This window comes from Buteo buteo, chromosome 9 (assembly GCF_964188355.1).
Source record: "Buteo buteo chromosome 9, bButBut1.hap1.1, whole genome shotgun sequence".
NCBI classification, from domain to species: domain Eukaryota; kingdom Metazoa; phylum Chordata; class Aves; order Accipitriformes; family Accipitridae; genus Buteo; species Buteo buteo.
The window spans coordinates 16,446,676-16,461,151 of record NC_134179.1 but is presented as its reverse complement, the minus strand read 5'-3'; the positions used below and the strand labels follow the sequence as shown (position 1 = coordinate 16,461,151).

The following is a 14,476-nucleotide window of genomic DNA, read 5'->3' as shown; positions in this document are numbered from 1 at the left end:
TTTCTCAGTCTACACTCAAGTAAACTTGCACCTGAAGAGTTTTTCCCATCTCTGTGCTGTGCAAGGCTATCTTTGGAAAAGAATAGCTGAGCTGTATGTTTAGGAAGACAGAAAGGTGTGTGTGGTCACTAGATTACATGGTCAGATTTGTACCACTCTGCAGCTTTGCATCTGTTCAGGACAGGTCCCCAAAGGGCAGCCAAGAGGCTGGGAGAAGCAGAGCACACAGGGTTCCAGTTACTCCCTATTGCTCTGGCAGCCTTTGATATCTGTTGCAGCCAAACAAACTACCTCGGCCTTAAAGTCACTCGGCATTATGCTACAGGCATGCAAACTCCTGGACACCTTCAGAATAGACTAAATAGCTGCAAACATGGCTTGCTGTTGGTACCACTCCAATTCCTTTGCTGCTTCCTTAATACATGTATAACATGGACAGGCAACAGAAATGAGCAAACAGATTTATAGCCACTTCCACAAAAAACACATCATTTCCTAAGCATTCAAAATACTTCATTACCATGATCTTCACGCAATTCATAGAAGCCACAGATGTTAGTCTTTTAGTGGAACTCCCCCAGCTATTATACACAGCAATAAGCAGTGATCTCCACATGCATCTAAATAACACAGCTTTCTACCCTTAAACACACTAGACTTCAAGAAACCTTGTTATAAAATCTTTAGCGTGAGTGACAAAGCAGCATGCCAATATATGAAAAGAAAGGACAAAACCAAATACAGCACTGAGTTTAAGCGAAGCTGGAAATCACATTCAAGGCCACAGCTAATACCAGGAGATCCTGAACTGTGGCACACAAGTTATTGGGGTTTTCTTTGTGAACTTAGCAGAAAAACTGCTGTACTGTGAATTTAACCAAACAAAGAGTTTCAGTAGCAAAACCACTGTTTTCTTTGACTGACAGGTAGCAAGGATCACACTGAGCTAAGATGTCTCGACTTACTTTCATCCTTGTCACTCAACTAGAAATCCGTTCTGAACACAGTTGTTAAAGTCACTATAAGAAAAAAGATAACGCAAGCTGATGGACTTGGTTTTTTGGTGGGGGGATAGCCTTGAAGCATATTGGTTTCAAGTAGCTATTACAAACAATTCATTGCTTGTCGGGCAACTTTTGACAATCTTAATGTTCTAGCAGAACATAATTTCTTTTTCTGTATAACTCACTGAAAATAATGAATGGTTTAAAGAGATGCTATTTCTCAATTGTAGACATCTGGCTTAATTTCACTGCAGCTTAGCAGTGGCATTACTTTCCAAAGGCTGTTTGATGATCATCACCTTGATTCCTGGTCCTGAAGGACAGATATTCACATCAAACAGGGCCAAATGGAGATGCTCTGAAGGACCCAGTATTACCTGTGGTTAGTTAACCATCTCAAGAAATGCTGGTCAACTGAGCTCAGTATTACCACACATTTTCTTTTTAGGATGAAGCATTTCAAGTAGCTCATCTAGATGCTTTGTCTCTATAATCTTGTGTCAACTCACCGTGAATATTTAGAAAGCTAGAGATTCATAGTACAAAAGACAGTTTTATTAAATCCAAACCTTATTGTTATACATAAAACCCTCAGTGTTAAAGTAGATTAATTTGAATACAGTTGAACCATATAATTTTCTAAAAATATTGCAGATTAAGAAAATAGAGGATGCCAAAACGTCTAAACATACTTCTCAACTTGCTTAAAAAAAAAAAAGGACTGCAGACCTTTCATGGCATTTCATCTTAAACAAAAATAAAAAAAACCAACAGTTACTGTGTCCATCCTTTGTAAATTCATCCAATCAAAACTAGTTCTTACCATTAGCAAAGATCTTTAAACCATCACCTGAATTTACTGTTTTCTTGGCACCCCTGCTATACCAATGAATCCCAGAGGCTGTGAGAGTCAGCAGGACTGTCAGCTGCCATGAGTTAAACTATATAATTTATTCCATTTTCTGAATTATCCTGTTAATGCGACAAAACTTTTTCCTACCAGTGACATACAAACTCAGTGACAACAGAATTCCCAAGACCCTAACTTTTCAAAAAGCTTTCAGGAAAACGTTTTCTGAAGTCATCTCTCACATTCCCCACTGAAGAGTAAAGACATCTTTGGGAATAACTGTGTACCAAAGAAAAAGCTAATATATGCATTTAACTTCAAAAAACACTCTAGTTATTAGTCTATGTTGTGACACTTTATTCACCAAGCATCACAAAATATAAGCTGCCGTTGCTGTACAACATGAATGCCTAACAAAGTGGTATATAATAGATAGCATTGAAATAAAGGTATACAAATTCCAGAGCTTCAGAAAACAAGTCCATTATTCGCATGTTGTCAGGAAGGAACTCTACTTCAAAGTACGTAACAGAACAGATGAGATGTGTCTGCCTTTGGTGTATCTGAAGGATAAGAAGTGGGAGGAATGATGGATTACAGTATATACGTGCTAGCCAACCCTGTATGACAGGCTCATTCTTTGCTTCCGAAGTGGACAGCTCCTCATTTCCTTAATAAATGTGGTTCAAGCAAAGAAAGCTTACGTTTACAGAACTACTTCAAGAACAAGAATTTTTTTCCCTTCCTACCATCCCCTCTGACATTAAAGAGGGCCACTTGCTAGTAACAGCAGTGGAAGGAAAAGGGATAGTGTTACGATACTTGATCTCTGAGGTCCACTTGTGCAGCCTAGCAAGTTGTACACCAAAACCCATCCAACAAACAGGGGTGTTGACAACATAGTCCTTTTGGAAATGCATGTACCCACATCAGCTTGCTTCCCTCAATTCAAAGCAGTGGGTACAGGACTTAATCCCCGAATTCCACATTGCCCCCTCCATACACCCCCCCCCCCCCCAAATCAAAACCTATCAGAAATATTGACCAAATTCCATGCCAAAACACATACCAACTTAATTTCTTATGACTAACCATGTCCATACAAGGAGTCCTGCAAAAATCATAGGGTTTTCTTTTAGTCACAGAAGAGCAAAACAAAGACAAAAACTATACACAGCTGCTGTCAACTTCCAAATGTTTTCAAACAGCTTTGCTGCCATAAAAGACGACAAAGCCCTTGTCAGCTGGTATTCAGAATTCCCTAACTTCACTCCTCAAAAGCCTTTACGCCATTACACATCCCTCTGTTATGAAGGCTTCCAGCCTCACCAAAATTCACCTTAATATCAACTTATTCCAAGCTTTACTGGTTTTCTTCAGAATTTAGTTCTGAACACAACTTCATACCAAAGGGTGCAGGAGGGGTGAGGCAGAAATACTTTCCTCCACAAACTAAGGTATGTTCTCCAAACTTGTCAATAAATAGCATGCAGAGATATCATGGCAGTCAGGTTGGTTCCTTCCCAACATGAACCTTTTAGGTCATTTCAGTTTCAGCAGTTGTGCACACAGACTTCTCAATCTTCTGTTAGACGTCCATATAACAAAAACATGTGCCTAACTGGAGTCTCCTAACACCCTCCAGTGAGTCATCGCATTTAAAAATGGATACCATAAAGCTTTTCTATTGTTCACACAATTTTTCCTAACAGTCAGTACAAAAATTTGTGCATTACTGAACACCCTTAATCTCCAGTTGAGTATCTACAGGGACTATTACCAGCCCAGATGCTTTCCCCTTCTCCTACAGCTTATTACTACAGCGGCAGATTGATTGAACTTGCATCACTTTATTTGTTCTTGGTTCCTTTCTTGATTTCTCCTCTTCACTCTTCCTGAACAGCCACTCCACACTTTACTAATCAATCTGTCATTTTTTCACTGTATGCAGTGTTGGAAGTAAAACGATAAAGAATTTTTTCCACATTCAGTTGTTGTTTTGGCTTGTCAAACATGCAGAGGATTCTCTCCTCCCCCCCCCCCCCCCCCCCCAGCCCCCCTCCCAGCCCCCACCTTCAGACCTCTATAGTTTGTCACTGCAGGAAGTAGCCTTTCACTTGTAGAAAACAGCAGAACTACCTGGGGTTTCATCTGCTCTCTCCAGAGTCTTGTTTAGGTTGTACCAGTTTCCCTCTGTATGTCCCAGTATATGGAGCAGAAGTTCTCATCAGCAAGACGACATAAATTCTAATTTTTTTTTTTTGTATTTCAGCTCAGAAAGACAGTTCTTACACACTCTTGATAAATATCAACCCCACTCTGAAGGTAAGGGAAATAAAAGTTTGAAACAGATGCAGTAACAGTCACATTAATATACATATTTCTTTTAATTGTACTGATCAGTTGAAACGTTGAAGCATTTCAACATTCTAGAACTTCACTATTCCACGTGACTTATTTACAACAAATACATCAAAGAAAACAAGTGCTATGGATATTTTCTCCTGAATGTACTGTGTAACAAAAGCTTCAAGTAGCAGAGAAGTGTTTCAGCACAACTTTTGCCTTCCAGCATTTTTTTTGCAGTGTACTAGGTACTAACAGAAAGAATGCAAGAGCAGCTACAAAAAAATAAATTCACCACTGCCATGATTCAATACCCACATATTAGACACTGACATTTTGCTTATGTGAAGTGTAACAGCAATCACAACATAAATCCACACCTTGTCACGTTCAGCAGCCCAAGTAATACAAGATCTGTGAATTCTAACATGTTATATAGAATCTAAGAGTAGTTAGAATAAAAACATAGTTTAGGCTAGAATGGATAAAAAGTCTCACAGTTAAACCACATGATATACTGCACATCCCCATATACCACAGGCCTCCAAAATGAACTTTGAAGAAGTCAGGTAATCTTTTTTATCTTTATGCAGCATTTATTTTCCAGATGGGCAGGCTTCTTGATGTTGTAAGATATAAAAGACCTACTCTAATAGAAGAAAGAGGTCAATGTGTACTGTTGTAATACAACTACTCATCAGCATTGAAGAGCTCAGCAACCTCAGACATGTTTTCACTTCAAAATCATTAAAGATGCCTTTTGGAGTAGATGATAGCATTAGTTGTTTATGACAATGGCATTTGCAAATCTGTCAGCTCCTCCAGACTGTGCTAAAGTAAGTGTTACAGCTTTCCCATTTTATTAAAAACAGCTGATCAGTTCCAGGCCTCATCTCACCTGCAGTATTATCATAAAGACCATGTTCACCTGCAGCCACAAGATTACTCCACATACCTGTCCACACAGGTCAGTATTTGCCCTTAACAATAACAAAAGGGTCAGAAAACTAGTCCTGTATCTGCAGAAGCAGGCAACACCTTGGGTCTCGCGGTTAGATCCTCCTCCAAAAAACATAAGCTTCAGCCAAGTAGGATAACAAGACACAGAAAGAAAAAAGGAAAAGGAAACCAGCTCAGAAGTCCCTCTTCTTCCACACACTTGTGTGGATGAAAGAGACCTAGATGAAGAACAAGGCACTATTACAGAATTACGTACAGAATACTGAATTCGCCAAGTGAATCAGATTCTCATTTTTGGTCAGCCTTCACTGCAAGTATTTAGACAACTCTACTGGTGACCATAACCGTGATAAGGCTGCATAGGGTAAGAGAAGGGGAGTTAATCCAGGCAGGCTGACATTCCTCAGCCCAAGAAAGCAGGCAGGACCATAAGTAAGAGATGCTTCAAATCCAATCTTCTCCCGTTTCTGGATTTTCAGAAAACAACACAACTTGTGCACTTCCCCTCTGCTTTTCAGCCACCTACAAGAACAACACTATTTTGCCCAGATTCCCCATATCATTATGCTTGCTAAGTTTCAACGACAAAGTTCATTAAGCACGGCTGACTGCTAGAGTATCTGGAAAGTAAGACTTATGCAGAGAATAGCCATTTTACACACTTAAAGGTATCAGTGTTATTATGACTCTGCCTGTGGCTACTTGCCGAATTAGCGGACACCAGTGAGGCTTTAAGAAATTGTGTTGGGATTTCTTCTCCCTGCCCCCAAAGTGCTCTTGTCCTCATGTTAGGCTGCCACTGTTAGTAACAACAGGGGTTCTAAGCCTTGGCCCTCCTGAAAGTAACTTCAGACTGAAAAAATGGAATGGTCTGTATTTAAAAAGATTCCCTTGTTTCACTTACCATCACTTTCGCTCTTACTTTTTAAATCTTCCATCCATGTTGGAATATTTTTCAGTGCAACATAATCCCTTAAGTACTCTTTGCGTCTTTCTTCCAAGGTCATCTTCAGCAAACGCTCTGTTTAGGGGAAAGAAATAAAAAAGGTTTTGTAAGCTTTCATATATTCTTGCATATTAGCCAAGTAGTGACCAATTAAGTGTCCTTGATGCAATTAAATGCCATTTGAGAGAACCAAGAACAGATGATTCAATGAGTTACAAGTAATAGGAGCTAAACATGGAGCATCTAAACAACTGCATGCACCTATTTCTGGATATCCCAGTTCAGCAAGAAGAAATGCATCTTCACCGCACTTGTGGCTGTCCAGACTTCCTCCCCACATCGCTACTCTGCCTCTTGCTGCCACTTTAACTCAAGGAACAGAGCACTAACAGCAAGTTTATTAAGTAGGGAATTGTTGTTTTATAGAGAATTTTCAGGTATTAAAGTCTATTCTGTAGATGCTGCATTTGCAAACCAGAACTTCAAAAAAAGAAAAGTTAGGAAGATCAAAATTAAAACATTTTTACTGAAACAAGTTTGCCAATGCCAGCAAGTAAAAGCAAGGAGCATGGCATGAAATTAACAAAGTGCTACTATATGACAAAAGAAAAAAAACAACTAAAGCAAACATTATGCCACTTTCTAGATGGCTGGGGTGATAAGAAAGGCATTTTTGTTTGGTTCGGTTTTTTGTTCTGCATGTAATTTTCAGCATGAGAAAACTGCTGTCATTTGCTTTAGACACATCCAGTGGCATTTAATCCCATTCTGGGCCAAAAATCAGCAGCTGTAGAAAATACTAGGGTATCTGTTAGGTACCCAGGAGTAACACAAGTATGTAAGTTTGACAAACTTTGGTTCAACATAATCCCAAGTGTTAGGGAAGCCCACTGCCATCCACTGACTAAACATGTTTCTACAAAGCAGACCAGGATCAGCATGAACTCCATCTGCTGGATTTCAAGTGCTGCAAAACAGAAGGTGGGTTTACAGTGAGCAGCATGGGTTAAGCTTTAGAGATTTTTATTTAAGCTTTAATGTGACACACTTGGTTACCACACTAAAACACATATGGATGGTTGTTTTCTCCTGAGAAAGTTACCACATCTTTTTTCAAACATTTAGTGAAAAGCAAAGCCTCGAAGATTGTATCATTATGACGGCTACTGCCAACTTCACTCTTCTTCAGACCTTGCTATAAATGGACTAAGTTCTAAGATAAGAAAAAACAAAACAGCCCAATAACCCAACACTGCAAACCCCAGCACTTCAGCAAGACCCTGTACCCGATTTTTGCAGCCACATCTTCTCCCTTCCCATCAGTGCGTAGTATTAGCTCAGCACAGGATGCAGAGCTTTTCCCCTTCCAAAAGGGAAGGAAAAAAAAAAAAAACACCAAAACAACAAACCCCAAACTATAGAGAGTATCACAACACCCACACACTAATCAAGTTCTTGAATCTGTTTTCACCAATGGCACTGTACTACTATTACCATACTAATAGTTTTTCTTGACACATTAATCAGCAATAAACACCCTTTGACAATTCAAGAGTTTTTAGGGGTGTAAGGGAGGACTAGACCCTTATTATATGACTTTGGCATAAAGGACTAGATGGCCACGAAAAGATTATTTTCATCTCAAGCTAAAGGAGCAGTGAGTTGAACATGGAAACTGCTTCTCAGATCTAAATTTTAAAGAAAGAAAAAGAAGATCACTTTCAGTGGGTTTGGGATTTTTTATTTTTTTTTTTCCAAAATAAAGTTTCCTAATTATGCAGGCTGCAATCAGCACAGTCCAATAATCAAAGGCAGGTTTTGAGCACAGGTTCCCTTATAAAAATAAGTTTATTTTGATATTTTTGACAGTATTACTGATTTCTTCAGTTGGCAAAGAAATTTCTCTCCCATTATTCAGGCTCAGTATCTTAACTGCATATTTACAAATGCAAAAGTAAAGCTAATGTGATTAGGATTGCCATTATGCAGAACAGATAACGCACTTAACTCCACTATCTTCAAGCATACAAACCACCAAGTATTTAACATGCACATTAGACATACTACAGAAAGGCAAACCTGAGAGACTGTTTGCTTGTGTGTGTCAGGTTTGAGGGACTGACAAGCAGAGGAAGTTTAACTGCCTTTTGCTGAAGAGGTTACAGGGCCAATTCTGTGCCTTCAAAACACAAGTTCCTCTCTGTAAGAAGGTTTTACAAAACTTTGCTCTTGCAAGTCAGCAGCAAGAACTTAAACTGGGTTCTAATCATACACAAACCTCCTGGAAAATGCTTCCAACAGCTTTAGCTGCAAATACAGTTTTCTGCCTGTAGCTTTATGAATCGCCTTTGAAAGTTTGTGGGCAGACCAGTCCTGTGTCTAAGGCTGTGAAATCAACTCCAGTCCTGGTGCAACTCTGTTTCAGGTGTCCTCAAGCAAGATCCTCCCTGGGAGAACATGGACCAATCCTTAATTACCAAGAAAGTAATTAAGAAAAGCAAGTGTATTGTCAGTGGGTTTGAACTCAATATTTAGCAATCAGTGCATTTTCTTTTTTAAAAAAAAAATGTTCTTCAGAATATAAAAGGCTGAGAACAATTGCACTCAGAACTTTCTGGGAAGAGTAGAACCAGCAAGCACAGCCAGCATTACAGGGGTTCAGGATTACCTGGGAAAGGTAAAGGCAAACCTAACAAAAGATTTGATTTCAAAATGTACAATCTTTGTAGGAAGGAAAGAAGTTGGGCTTCTATAGTTTTCCTCTCTAGTAAAGAAGGTACATGGTAAGAACAGTCACACAGGGCTACAAGCTGAAGAGCAATGCCAACTACAAACATGGAAGTTTTTTCTGCCCTCCTCACTCAAAACACCCAGGGCCTGCATTATTAGCATGGTGCTGGAAAGCAGTTACTGGAGCAGAAGACTGGCAAATGCTGTTTGTTCTCACTAGGCAAAGAGACACTGAGTTCTGGCCAGCTAGCGCTCACAAACATGCTGCCCTGGATAGAAAAAAATCTCACCAGCAGTTGTGAGCTCTGGTTTGCATTCGTAACATCACCGTACTGACGGAGGCCACCCTCCTCATAGCTAACTAAGACAACAAAAGCGTGCCTGCAGGTCAGGTTTCCAAGCTTACTCTCCAGGCCCTCCACTCAACCTTCCTTACCAAGGGTTCAAGTTCACATGCCAGGCAGGCTATGAATTCACACAGACAACAGCAGAGCTGGAAGAGACAAGTGGGAGTAATGGCAACACTCACCAGAGCCTACTAGAAACCTTTCCTCATCTACCCCCAGTACAAAAACCAGCATTTTTTTTTTTTTTTTTTAAGGTAACGACATACAGCATTAAGGACTTGCACAGGGAAAGTCAGTTACAATTGATCACACATAAGCAATGCCTGAGAAGATTTAACAGTATCTTCCCTGGAGAAAACAGAAATTTAAAACATCTGGTAGAAATTTGTTGCCTCAGCTTAACTACAGAAACATGCTTTGGAAGACACTTTTGAAAGAAAAAAGTAAGCAACAAAACTCACTTCGTTTGAGAAGACTTTGACAGGAGCAGCTAACCTACAGAGAGATCAGTTTATTTGTGTTTTAACAATTTTTCCTTAGAAACGTGCATCTGATTTCTGCCACAGACAGAGGATTAATCTCATCCTCAGAACTGGTCTTCTGCTTCCTTGTCTTGAAACACACACACAGTCGTAGCAGTGATGGAAGAAGAGAAAGAAAACTTAAAATACAAACCACTCATATGTTTTTGTTGTTCTTCCTCTCCTCCTTGTATATTTCTAGATTATTTGTAAACCCACCAGGCAAGAATCGTTTCCTCCTAGCCAATGTAAATATTATGCTTCCACTGTGTAAATTTCTCTTTATTTTTACGTTGCTCTCCACATGATCAACATAAAGTATCAAAATGGCAAGGTCTGCATAAAATGCTTGTCCCACAGTTTTCACGCTTTGGAGTTTGGTTGGGGTTTTACAAACTGAGACTACACAGGGTGCAGGTCCTTAAAAAAAAATAAAAGGAATACATGTTTCCTACAAGGGGCGTATGTGCTTTGAGAGCCCCCATACCCCAAACATTTCACCCCGGGTGATCAACGCTAGTAGCTAAACTTAAGTGCATTACACCAGTAATACCAATAAACCACGTTTTCCCTGGAACGCAGGCGCATTAAAATGAGAAAAGGCACGTTTTGACGTTATGTGCCGAACTTTCCGACCTGAAAGACTTCCACAAGGTGACTTAGGGGCGGGAAGCCCTCAGGAGAGGGGCCGTTATCCTCCGCCCCCCCTCGCTCCCCTCAGCCCCAAGGCCCCTCTCCTTACAGGCAAAGTTAGTCAGCAATAACCGAGGGGGGGGGGAGCGGGGAACACCCCCAAATCCTGCACACGCGGCAGAGGGACGCACCCCGGGTGTGCGGGATTTGGGGGTGTTTCAGGTAGGAGACCTCAGGGGCAAGGGCGGAGAGCACGCAGCGCACACACGCACCCCGCCCCCACCCCGTCCCTCAGCCCCAGGCGGCGGGAAGCGCCGCCGGACACCCCCCCGGCGAGGCGACAGCTGCTCTGAGGGGACGGGACCCCCCTCACACACTACCCGCCCTCCCCCCACGACTCAACGTGAGGTAAAGGCGGGAGAAGCGGGCCCGGGCCCGGTACCGGGAGGCGGGAAGGGCGGTAATACCTTTCTCCTCCCGCCAGAGCTTTTTCCGCTTGTTGCCGGGGTACATGGTGGTGTGGCTGGCGGCGGCTTTGAGCTGCAGGTTCCCCAGGCTCACGAGGGGGTGGACGAGACGCCGCGCCAGAGCCGACCGCTACCGACGCCGCGCGCCGCTGGCGGCTGCTGCTGCTGCTGCTGCTGCTGCCGCCGCTCCCCGCCGGCTTCGGCTGCGCGCCCGCCGCCCGGCTCCGCACGGCGCCCGTCAGCTGGGTCACGCCTCGCTCTAACCCGACACCCCCGCAGCGCCCGCCCTCCTCCCCGCCGCCCGTTGGCTCCGGCAGACGCCGCTCAGCAGCCCCCTCCTCCGCCCGCCGCCGCCGCCGGACCCAGCCCGGCGCGCGTACCGGCCGGGAGAGGCCCGAGCGCGGTGGCGGAGCGGACGGCGGCGCTGGGTTGGGGGGGGGGGCCGCCGGGGCGGGCAGGTGTGGTGAGTGCTTGGGTGCGACAGTGGCCGCTCTGCGCGGCGGTGGCGGCGGCGGCGGCAGCGCCGCTCTCGGTGCCCCCACGAGGCGGGAGCGGGCCGTTCCACCCCCCCCCCCCGCACCTGGTCGCCGTCCCGCCCGCTGCAACCGCCCCCCGCCCCGCCCCTCCGTGGGGGCGGGGCAGAGCGCCCTCTGCTTCCGGGTTGCCGGCCGTTACCGAGTGCGCCGCCGATTGGCCGGGAGGGCGGGAGCCGTTGCTAAGCGACGGCGTCGGGGCCCGGCGGGAGCGCGGCCTGCGGGCCGGGGCCGGGCGCGGCGGGGCCCGGGGCCCGGCAGAACCCGCCCCGCCTGGCCGAGCGCTCCCGCCCCGGAGCGTCTCCCGGCCTTCCCCTGTCGCGCGTGGGGGACGCCGTCGCCGCACCGGGACTGGAAGCGCAGCCGGCCCGGGCGCCTCGGTACGAGGGGAAAACGACTGCCACGGTCGATTTAAACATAGGTGCCGGGCTGAGGTTAGAGGGAGCAGGCGGCTCCACTCGCCTGTAGGGGCTTTGATCTCCCCGCGCCGTTGCTGTGAAAAACGGCCACTTCAGACCCACACCTCGACTGAGGTCAGTGTCCCCCCGGGGACCGAAGGTTGGGGAAGGCGTGCCTGGGCGCCTCCTTCACTCTCCTCCATTTTCCTTACCGAGATTAATTTTTCTCCTTGTCTAAATAGATACGTAAACTTCTGTAGACTAAAGAAATAAATATATAAGCTTCCATCCAGCTGTACGGATCCTCTTAGCTTCACTTGCATCCATGTGGAGGTAAAGGCCCTTCCTCGTGCAGGTGAACGGATTTGGCCCTGGAACACAGCAGGTGCTGGCAAGTGCTTAACTTGGAGCTTCGCAGGACTTACGAGGAGTTGGGGTGAGAAAGGACATCGTCACGGCCTTCATCTGCCTCGTAATGCTTACGAACCAACACAACTTTACCTATAAAGAGTAGTTCACGATGGGACATAGACATCAGGTTGAAGTCAAGTGTATGAAGGTGTCCACATCTGTCCACATGAAAAAGGTACCATTTCAGCTAAATCATACAGAGATGATCTTATGTACACCTTCTGGTCAAGAACGGTTTTTTCTTTGGTGATACACTCTTTTGCGTGACCGGTAACAAGGAAAGGTGAAGCACATCATAGCAACATTTCAAGTTCTTTTCTTATAGTTTCTGATAAACAAACACATTAGCACCTCTACTATTATCATTAGTCTTAGGTCGTAGTACAATTCATTACAGCAAAATCCTGAGTCTTATCACACTTACTGATGCAAGGGAGCACTTAGAGTTTACCTTTTAACCAGTTAAAAATCAGACTAAGATTCCTCTTTACAAAGCATATTTAAATATTCGTATTAGATCACCTCCTAAGGGTGTGTTACTATCTTCTATCTTGATTTCTTCACTTGGCCCAGGTGATGTGCTTTGGTAGCCCAAGCACAGTTTTTTCATCTTAATAATAAAAATGATAGAGAAGCCAACAGGTAAACAGGCATTAAAAAAAAGAGATCTTGTTTCAAATCATGCTTGCTTGCATGATGTGGAGCAAATATTTGAACCCATATCCTAGATCACTGCATATTCAGCAAGCTACTGAATATTCTAGTGTCCTTTGGGATCTGTTCCGCATTTTATAAATCAATGTTTATTGGACCAGAAGGAGAGAGAGAGAAAACTTAACTCTCTTCCTGTAAAGGGCATCTGCATGCATTCTTCAGTTTCACATGTAAAAGCATCTACAATAGCCATAGTTTTGGCAAGTATGTACATATATAAAAGGAAAAAAATTATGAAGCCTGATGTTGACACCAGCACCAAAATGGAAGACCTGATAAAAGATGAGAAGAAAACTCTTCAACGTAAAAATAGAAATGTTCAAATGTTCTAATTTCAGTAAGAAAATTATTATTGCATTTTACTTATTTTTCCTCAGTTACTGGTGGTACAGTTGATTACACTGAAGCAGTATGAAATTATGTCAGTGACTTCAATATGAGCATGACCTGTCCTTTGCTTCTTACACTTGTTGATTCTGGAGGCCTTAAACCTTCCAAAGATCACTGATCTTCCAGGTCAAGTAAAATCGTAAGTCATTTCCCAGCTAACTTGGGCTAGGTCTTCCACACTGTTCCTGAACAGGAACAAAACATTCAGCTTTGTAGATAGGAAACATGAATAAACGTTCGACAGCTGTCTGCAAGGATGCAATTCCCACAGCCAGAGCTAGAATAATATATGGGAAATCAGCTGTTAGAAATGCTGTTTGGGGAACACACCCAATTTCTTTATAAAGAAAGATGTTTTTTCCTGGATGACTGCATGTAATGCCTGCCATGAATGAATTTTAAAGGGACAAAGGTACAAATATATCAGACTTTCTCTCTGACAAGTTTGTGGCTCTCAGTCTCAGAAGGAAAGAAAATGTCCACACGACGAGAATAATAATCCTGCTCCCTGGATGCTGGCAGCAGACTAACACACTGCAATGAACTCCAAGGAAAGCAGGGAACAAAGTGTAGGCTATGTCTTTTTCTTCCTGCAACAGACTAACAGGCACAGGGGCATAACATTAAATATAAATACTTTTTTTTTTTCTTTCATAACATCACTGATGAGAAATTTAGCCTGAAGTGGAAAGTTGGCCCATTGTTACCAAGCAAGGAATGTCTCCCAACAGATAGCAACCTAAAAGCGGAGTGATGCTTAGACACAATGTTAATTTGTATAACACACAATACAGTAATTAACTTCTGCCTCTAGGCAGACACTTAACTGTCCATGTAAATAGATGAGATTGTTCAAGGACGACACTAGATTTGCAGCAAAGACTGGAGTGAGCATGAACAGAAATCCCAGGAGATGCTAATGGAGAAGAACAGAGGACAAGTCTACACAAAAACCACCAGTGCAATGGCCAGAAAAGTAAGAGCAGAAGCACTAGGATGGAAGCAGGGAAGTCAATGGCAGTGATCTTTGAGAGAAGCAATGGAGAGAAGCGATCGGCAGTATCACAAGTGGTGGGAAAATTTATATAAAAAGCAACATTTCTGTACTTGGATGAAAACCAATCGGGCTGCAAAATAGGAGGTTATTTTTCTGAGAAAACTGTAGTAAGCTGTGTACACGGCAAGCTAAAGCAACGCTCAGAAGGCTTAAAAATGTTCTGTTGAAA

The 14,476-nt window shown here is 43.4% G+C and overlaps 1 protein-coding gene across 4 annotated transcripts in view; it reads right to left on the bottom strand.

Moving 5' to 3' along the window:
- Window positions 1-11,065, bottom strand: part of MACROD2 (mono-ADP ribosylhydrolase 2) — a 910,189-nt gene extending 899,124 nt beyond the window's left edge. For 3 of the 4 annotated variants that reach the window (XM_075035490.1, XM_075035491.1, XM_075035492.1), the window contains exons 1-2: window positions 10,805-11,065; window positions 6,065-6,181 (exon numbers count right to left, since the gene is read on the bottom strand). In XM_075035490.1, coding sequence (XP_074891591.1) covers window positions 6,065-6,181; window positions 10,805-10,850 — 163 coding nt within the window. In that variant the 5' untranslated portion in view covers window positions 10,851-11,065. The remainder of the gene's footprint in view (window positions 1-6,064; window positions 6,182-10,804) is intronic. The other variant, XM_075035493.1, reaches the window with a different exon arrangement.
- Between the last annotated feature and the right edge of the window lie 3,411 nt (window positions 11,066-14,476).